The sequence below is a fragment of the Sinocyclocheilus anshuiensis genome, unplaced genomic scaffold (assembly GCF_001515605.1).
Source record: "Sinocyclocheilus anshuiensis isolate Anshui unplaced genomic scaffold, SAMN03320099.WGS_v1.1 scaffold1045, whole genome shotgun sequence".
In the NCBI taxonomy this organism is placed as follows: Eukaryota; Metazoa; Chordata; class Actinopteri; order Cypriniformes; family Cyprinidae; genus Sinocyclocheilus; species Sinocyclocheilus anshuiensis.
Window position 1 is genome coordinate 750,510 of NW_015555799.1, and position 8,740 is coordinate 759,249.

Consider the following 8,740-nt stretch of genomic DNA (forward strand, 5'->3'; position numbering starts at 1 on the left):
CTGGCCCTGAATAAATGTCTAAAAATCCTGATTGGAGTATCACTATAAATAGTTATAAATGATAAAAAGAAGGCTTTTAAAAAATCGGTATTGGTGATCGGTATCGGCAGATACTGCTTTCTGTGATGGGTGATCGGCCTAAAAATCCTGATCGGAGCTCCCCTACCAAGGGTGCCAATAATTCTGACCACGACTGTGTGTGTGTTATTTACATATATATATATATATATATATATATATATATATATATAGAGAGAGAGAGAGAGAGAGAGCATATCACCACTGCTTTTAAATGTTTAATTTAGCACAAATCTCTTTCTGGTAGGATCGATATTGCATTTATGGCACACTGAAAACTGTTATCATTTATTACAGTATGAAAAAATATACTACTGTATTTTCTTGTAACCGTTGACAACCAACGCAAATAATTCTGACAGATTGTGGCCAAAAATGAAATTACTTTAAAATATGACTGTTGATATTAGAATTTAGCTATTTTTGCATTGTCTATACACCACTTTTACATTTTTTTCTCTTCTGCTCACCTGCATTTATTTGATCAAAAATGCAGTAAAAATTTGTGAAATATTATTACAATATATAATAACTGTTTTCTACATTAATATATGTTAAAATATAATATATTCCTGTAAAGCCTGTAATACTTTGATGTATATAAAGTTCAAAAGAACCGCATTTATCTTTTTAACATCATACATGTCTTTACTGTCACTTTTGATCAATTTAATGCCTCCTTGCTGTATAAAAGTACTACTTTTTAAATAAAAAAAATACATTAAATCAAATCAAATCTTACTGACCCTTAATTTTGCTCATACAGTTGTGAGGGTCAAATTGTAGTTCTTACTATTTATTCGATATATTATGCTGCAGTGAGAATGTTTTGACTATTTACTTGCATTTGCTCACTTGGTGAATGTTAATTTTGGACCTTGGCATCGATTTTCAATACTGGACTGCAAAGCAGTGCCGAATGAAATATTATTCCCTCTTCTCTCAGCATATGTCGTGTAATAATAATCCCAGGCCTGACGTATTCTGAACTGATTGTTCTCCATTCTCTTCCATTCTGAAGCTACTAACCTGATGACATGAACAGACTGAGAAAATATGATGAAAAAATCGTGAGTGTCTGTTTTGTTGATGAAACTCTCCCCCGTCTGTCAGGACTCTTTCTCTGTGTGCTGTGATGATTCTGTTTCCTCCTGTCATCTCAGCACAGACCTTCAGAGGATTTAAATCCAGTCGTGATGCTCTAGTGTGCCGTATATCCTCATTTTATTTTATTTTTGAGCCGTAAATGTGTCATGTGACTGATAACTTTGCTTGGGGTTCAAATAACAATGCAAAACTATCATAATCGTCTTCATTTTCTTTATGCAGAACATTGTTTCTTTTTCTTTTTTTCTGTTGATTTGTGGGTGAAGTGTGACCTGATGATCTGTTCTTGAGATTAATCCATCACATCACACGTTACGGTTTGCGTCATTGGAATTGTGTCTTGATTTTGGTTGCTGTCTGTCAAGCTGCTTCCTGAGGTTTTGAAGCGTCACATCACTCATCCAAGACAAATGCCCATCAATCTACAGACGCCCCATTGTGCTTCAGATAAACTCTTGTGTATGTGCCTTCCTGTCTCTGTATTTCCATCCAATACACATGAAAAAGTTCAATCAGCCAGAGTTCTCGCTCCAGTAAAGTCCACTGACTCCCTCCCGCTTCACAAACACAGAGACGGCCACTTGTATGTTAACGTAGGACTGGTGTTTTGCATTGTACATACTGCATAGTTTTGCTGACTTGAATGTTGTCAGATGTGTATATTGGCTATTTCACATCAGCTCAGAATGTGGCTCATCCAATCAGAATTTAGAATTATAAGTGATGTCACGCTTGCAGTCGCTTTTTGTTCTGATTGGGCCGCAAGTAATCACATGATATTCATACCAGCAGCACAGCTGTAAATATATTGAGAACTTACATTTCTGACAGAAATTGGACAGTTAGCTTGTATATTTCATCCTGTCTACAATAACAGGTCCAAAAGACGGCAAAATAACTGCAGGTTTTACTGAAACTGTTTTTGCACTTATGCCAGACTTGTCATTCATTCGCTATGAATAATCTGAGCTTAATATTTGTGTCGATCGAGTTCCAAATAAAGAGAGAAAATAATCAAATAAGATGAAATATATAATGCAATGCACAAAAAGCCCCCCATTACCACATTTTAGTTGCTATATAAAGCATGAATCTTAAGTAAAATAACAGATGAAATAAGTTACTCATAGCCTGATGTAAGATTTTGATCAGCGATCGCACTTATCTGCACACTTTGAAGCTGACTTTTTTTTCTTTGCACTAAAGATTCATCATAATCATGTGACCACTTGAAAACTTGCGAGCAATGCTAAAGATACGACTGTCCTAGAATTTGTGTCTGCATAATATAGAGCTCTGGCTATAAATCATGCTTCATAAATATAGCAAGGTTGTTGCCTTGGCATCATATATATATATATATATATATATACACATGTATGTGTGTGTGTGTTTGTTTGTATTCTGTTTTCCATATCAGCTATTCTTATTCCATTGTATTGCTGTACTTTGCATTTATTATACTGTAGTTATGGCACACACACACACACACACACACACACACACACGTTGGTAATGTTGAAAACAGTTGTGCTGTTTCATATTTTTGTGAAAACTGATATTTTATTATACAGGATTCTATGATGAAAAGAAAGTACATTTTATTCGAAATGGAAATCTTTTGTAACATTGTAAACATCTTTACTGTCACTTTTGGTCAATTTAATGCATCCTTGCTGAATAAAAATATTCTTTTCTTTTTTAAACTTACCCCAAACTTTTGAATGATAGTGTGTCAAGGTTTCCACAAAAATATGAAACAGCACAACTATTTTCAACATTATTAATAATCTGAAATGCTTCTTGAGCAGCAAATCAGCATTTGATAGTTATTTTAAGTGGTGAACATATTTCACAATATTACTGCCTTTTTCTGTATTTTTTCATCAAAAGAGCAGAATTGCACTCCTTTGCAATATTTAGAAAACTTTTGACCAGTAGAATGGGATGGTGTCATTTTTCTTTACACTTTACTGTAATAAACCATACATGAAGAGTTGTCAAAAGTCAAACACTGCCATCTAGGATCTCCGTGAGAAAGTGTCTGACTGTAAATAACAGGTTTTGAACAGCAGTGTGAATATTGTTATGAAAGATTTGAGATTTATACAATATTCACATTTTGTTGTTTTCGGTGTTGTCTGCAAACAGAACAAACAAATCTAGGCCTGCATGCGGAGACTGAAGCTGATTCTCCTGATGTGCTTTTATATTGTGTCTTGTCCTAAAAGCAAACTCATTTGCATCCACTTTACAGGTAACAAATGGGACCTCAATAACGTTTTACCTGCCAACTAGAGGACGTCCACAAACACACGTTGCCCCATTAGCAAACAGCGATTCTGAGCTTCTCAAATGGGCAGCAGAGACATTTGGTGGAGTCACATCCTTCACCACAGCACGAGATCCCATGGCCATCACTTTCACTGGGATGAAGGGTAAGATCACGCTCTGCATTGATGTATTCGGCTCTTACGATCAGTGATCCAGTCATTGTGAAACACTGAACTCTTACAGGAACACAGCAACCCTCAACATGTGACCTGCAGCCAGAAATAGCAGCAGATAAACAGTTCATTGAGCTGAAGCTGACACCTCCACCTGATGAGCTCAAATCATGTTACACAAAGCATTCTGGAGAACCGATTCACGTGATCAATATTCCTGATGATGTCAAAATAAGGTAAATATCACCTTGTATCGCCTACGATTGGTCCAAAATGCAGCTTCTAAACTGATTAGGAAAGTGTTTCACTTTTTCAGGTCTCTTTACTCATTATCTGTACAGTACAGGATTGAAGTTGAGGTTTTATTTATTTGTTTTTTAAAGACAGTTTAGTTTCGTCTGTCATTGTTCCTCAAGGCAGCTCACATCTTCTAAAAAAATCTCTACTATCAGAAGTTTAAGAATGAAATATGACCAGACTTCAAATAAAAATTGGGTGATCACGTGATAACATTGGATTAATGTGGCATTTTCTTTCAGGCATGTTTATGTGCATTTGCCATCCAAGTCTAAAGTGGTCCTGAGAGGTCCAGCAAACACTGAGTGGACAATCCACGACAATCACGAAGTCAAATTACTGGTGAGAATGACTCTGGAAGCTTATTTCAGCCACAAAATAAAAATATAAAAAAAACTTTTTTATCTAACCATTCATAGTGTATAACTCACAATTATGACTACCTCTTTTCATCTCATTTCATTTATTACATTGTCTTTTTTCTTCTTTTCAGAATTCTGAGTTCACATCTTACAATTTGTGAAATATAAACTCTGAGAAAAAGATCCAAATTGCGAGTTTAAATCTCAATTGTAAATCAACTCTTGTTTTTATCGGTATTCTGAGTTTACATCAATTGTGAGATATACACTTGAAATTCGGAGTTTACAAATTGCAATTATGAATTTACATTTCAAAATCCTGACTTTTTTAATCTTGTGATTAATAACTCACAATTGTGAGTTAAGAACTAAATTGTGAGATAAAAAGAGATCCAAATTGCAAGTTTAGAACTCACAATTTTGAGTTTACATCTCGCAATTCTCGGAATTCTGAGTTTACATTTCACAATTAATAACTTACAATTGCAAGATATAAACTTGCAATTCTGAGAAAAAAAGTCCAAATTGTGACATTATAACCTGTAATTATGAGTTTACATCTTGCAATTCTGACTTTTTTTGTCTTGTGATTGATAACTCGCAATTGTGAGACATATTCTGAGAACAAATTGCGAGATATAAACTTGCAATTCTGAGAAAAAAAGTCCAAAGTGTGAGTTTATTACCCACAATTATGAGCTTACATCTTGCAATTCTGACATTTACATCTTGCGATTATTAACTTGTAATTCTGAGTTAAAATACGAGTTTACATTTCGTAATTCTATTTTTTTTTTCCAGAATTATGAGTTTGTATCTCACAATTACTAACTTGCAATTAAAGTAAACTCTCAACTATATGAAAAAGTCTAAATTGTGAGTTTATGGCTCACAATTATGAGTTTAAATCTCGCAGTTCTGACTTTTTTTAATCATAATTCTGAGTTGCGCATGCAAACTCACAATTTTTAGAAAACGAGTTAGAATTGCGAGATAATTTTTCTATGGCGCAAATAAGCTTCCATATTTCCATGACTTAATCAACTATACAAGTACTTTTTAGTAGTGTCTAACAAATAAAATGACAGGCATTCTGTATGAGCAGGTATGTGTCTTTCTCTCTTAGTATAACAATCCTGTAACCTTAAATGGGATGAAGTTACCTCCGAGGAAGACGATCTCAGATGACCCTAGAGAAATCAGGCAGAAGGTGTTGTTTTACTACAACAGCACCTCCATCACCAGCTACTCTGAGATCCGTCTGAACGTGTCACACATCCAGCTGTGGATCAGGGACAACACAAGCTCCTCGGGTAATCTGCTATGGATCTCCTTTCTCTCTCATTAGCCTGGGCATCAGGTTTGTTCAGCAATCCGGCCTCATTGTGCAGTTCTAGGCTGATTTTACTGGTGTGCTCTACAGGAAGACAGACGGACCCATTTGTCCATCAAAATAAAAGAAAACATGATATGATATGAAGGACTTCTTTTCCCAGATATGTTTCATTTGATCAACTTTGTCTCTGATGAAATTCCGTAGAAGAAATAAAAACGGACACGAGTGAGTCGATTGTTTTCGTGCAGTGCAGAGCTATGAAATGAATGTGGATAGCAGCCCAATTCATTCGATCTGGCAATGTCTGAGTTCATATTGAGTCTTTTTCTCAAGAGAGAAGCAAAAGCAAGGTAACTAAAGTAAAAGTCTCTGTTAAATCTCATTTCTGTCTAGGAGAAGCAGCTGAGATATCAAATATGTAATCTCGTTTGAGGTGCTTCTTTCATGCGGATTCTCTGCTCTTCTAATGAAAGCAGTACTTGAGTTTCCTCACGGGACGCTCAAAAGCATTTAGGCTCAATCTGTTGAATTCGTATTAACATGCATGAAAACATATGCTTGTTGATTTGCTCGTGCTGTATATAAGCCCCGTGCCGCTCAGCTGTTCCTGATGTGCTCAGAGCGGTGGCACTGATTCCAGAAAAATCCTTCATAGCACCTTATTGAGTTTACGCTTTTAGCCTCAAGCTGCAGAAACGTTGTTTTTCTGTTATCAAAAGGTGTTGCAAATCCGTTACGAGAGTTGTAAACCTTACTGAGACTGTTTGTCTGCTGTCCTGTTTCTTCACGTTTAGTACCAGCAGAAGTGAAGCCCACAACACCAGCACCCAGTTCTTCTTTGGTTCCTCTTCAGATGCAGCTGTTCTCGTCTCCAGACTACATGTTACCTCTGGATCCCAGCAGCAAAGTTCAGAGTGACAAGAGGGTCTATGCAGAGGTAAATGATACTCCGTTTTTAAAGGGCTCATATACTCTACAGTCTTGTTTTGTGGAGATTTTATTATTATTATTACTAAATCCTTGTTTTTTATTTGACAGTACAATATTAATATATTTATAGTTATTTGTATTTATTTTATAATTTAATAAAAAATAAAATAACAGTAAACTGTTTTAATAATAATAATAATTTACGGAACAACAATAAAATTACATATAAAATATAAAATCTTAATTTCGTTGCTTTTAATCGTTGAACTATAGAGCTTTTATTTTGGTGGAAAACAGCTGGGAGACCTTAAGCTTCTCATTTGTTGTCAAGAGATTTATAAAAGGCTCTCATTATAAATTTAAGAAGAGTGTTGCATTTTAAAATGCACATTATAAGCAACCCAAAACCACAGCATTTGCAGAGATGGAGTTTGTTTCGTGGAGAAATCCAATTATTCAGTCTGTGAAAACAACACTTATTTCCCTTGGATTTTCACAATTCATGTGGATCATATTTCAGAAATATGGCAATACTGAAAAATCCTCTTCCTGCATTAAATGTTTTTTATTGTGCTTAAGCACTCTGTGCACCTAAGTATCGTAGCAAATGCCATAACAAATTATTGAGCTTCTGATATACCACAATCCAAATGAAAACAGCTCAATTTGTTAAAACATTTACTCTTACTCTTCACCAGATCTCAAGTCAGAGCTTCGGAGAGTTTCCCTTAAGCATTAAGGTCAGCAGCTGTCGCGTTCGCTCCATGGCAGTGGTGAGGGACATGCCGTTCAAAGAGGAGGCATGTTACATTAAGGACTGTCCCAAGAGACTCAGCTTCTCCTTCGAGACGCTTCAGGACCAGCCGTCCAGCTCATGGGACCTCGAATGTGCAGTTAAACTTTGTTATGAGAGTGTAAAGGTTTGTGGGGTTCTGTTTCCAGAGAGTGTAAAAACAACTCTTAACAAAGCCCATATTACACAATCATCTCTTGTTTTGTATTCTGATTTTAGTTTTGTACAAATGAAACACAAGTCAAGAGGAACTTCCAGGTCAAGCCATATATCCCAAACCAAAGTGAGTACGAGCTAATTTCATCTCAGTGCAGCAAGAAAAATCAAACTAAAGGTCCATTTGAAAGTTCTCTGCTCAACTGTGTTCAATCGATATAGGGTTGACAATGGCAGCAATTACAGAGCAGAGTGGCTGATGGCCAGTTCAATGCTGAAATAGTAAGTGTAATACTAGTGGTTGGCTGATATTTGTTATTTTTTAAATTGTTGGCATCGGCTGATACATTTTTCTGTTTGGCTGATAAGTGTCGGAAGCAGGACTTTTATTTTGACATCCTTTTTTAAACAACTTCCTCATTTGTGAAGAATACTATAATAGGATTTGCAGAATCAAAAAGTTGATATCTACTGTATAAATCTGTTTATTGCCTATTAAGTTAATTTTCAAATGATTTAGTTCTAATTTAGTAAAACTAAAAAAAAAATCACTGCATCATGTGTTATTTACCACCTTTAAATCAAATACTGTGATATCATAAATCCATATCAGTCAACCACTAAATAATAAAATGCCAGAAAATGAGATGTCGACAAAATTTCTGAAACATATTAATTAATATGAAGTTTATTTCTAATCATATTCACTCAAAATTGTCTAAAAACAACTGTCAGCCAATGACAATAATATCAAAAGGCTCAAATATTGTCCAGATAATAATTGCTTATTGTGTTAATAACAGTAATAAACCATTCAAAGTGTAGAACATCCTCAACACACATTTATAAAGTGTGGGTTTCCCCTAGGTGCTCCATAAATCTGTTTAAAATGCCAATAATCAACACACAAAAGTGGTTGAAGCATTTATTTTATGAACACAGGTTTGCTGGGTCATCTGTGTGCATCAGCTGCTATAAATGAATGCCTCAGATATTCAGGAAACTTGTGATACCCTATACCTTGAACCCTGTGAAGCTGGATAACCTTGAGTCCTAATTTAGAAACATACAGGAAATAAATCCTCCCATTCAAAACACCATTCAGCAACATTCATTTCAGAGCACAACAATGGGACGACACTCCATTGTCCCAGATTTAAACTACTCCCACCTCGCCTCAGAAATTTTTTTTGCTATTCTGGTGGAGTAAGAGCTGGTGTCCCCCCCCCCCACA

The 8,740-nt window shown here is 35.5% G+C and overlaps 1 protein-coding gene across 4 annotated transcripts in view; it reads left to right on the forward strand.

Annotated features, from left to right (window-relative positions):
• LOC107674925 (uncharacterized) overlaps positions 1-8,740 on the forward strand; it is a 58,383-nt gene that overhangs the window by 44,838 nt on the left and 4,805 nt on the right. For all 4 annotated transcript variants that reach the window (XM_016469078.1, XM_016469079.1, XM_016469080.1 and 1 more), the window contains 7 exons: positions 3,443-3,623; positions 3,703-3,868; positions 4,172-4,271; positions 5,418-5,604; positions 6,422-6,564; positions 7,256-7,477; positions 7,570-7,633. In XM_016469078.1, the coding sequence (XP_016324564.1) occupies positions 3,443-3,623; positions 3,703-3,868; positions 4,172-4,271; positions 5,418-5,604; positions 6,422-6,564; positions 7,256-7,477; positions 7,570-7,633 (1,063 nt within the window). The remainder of the gene's footprint in view (positions 1-3,442; positions 3,624-3,702; positions 3,869-4,171; positions 4,272-5,417; positions 5,605-6,421; positions 6,565-7,255; positions 7,478-7,569; positions 7,634-8,740) is intronic.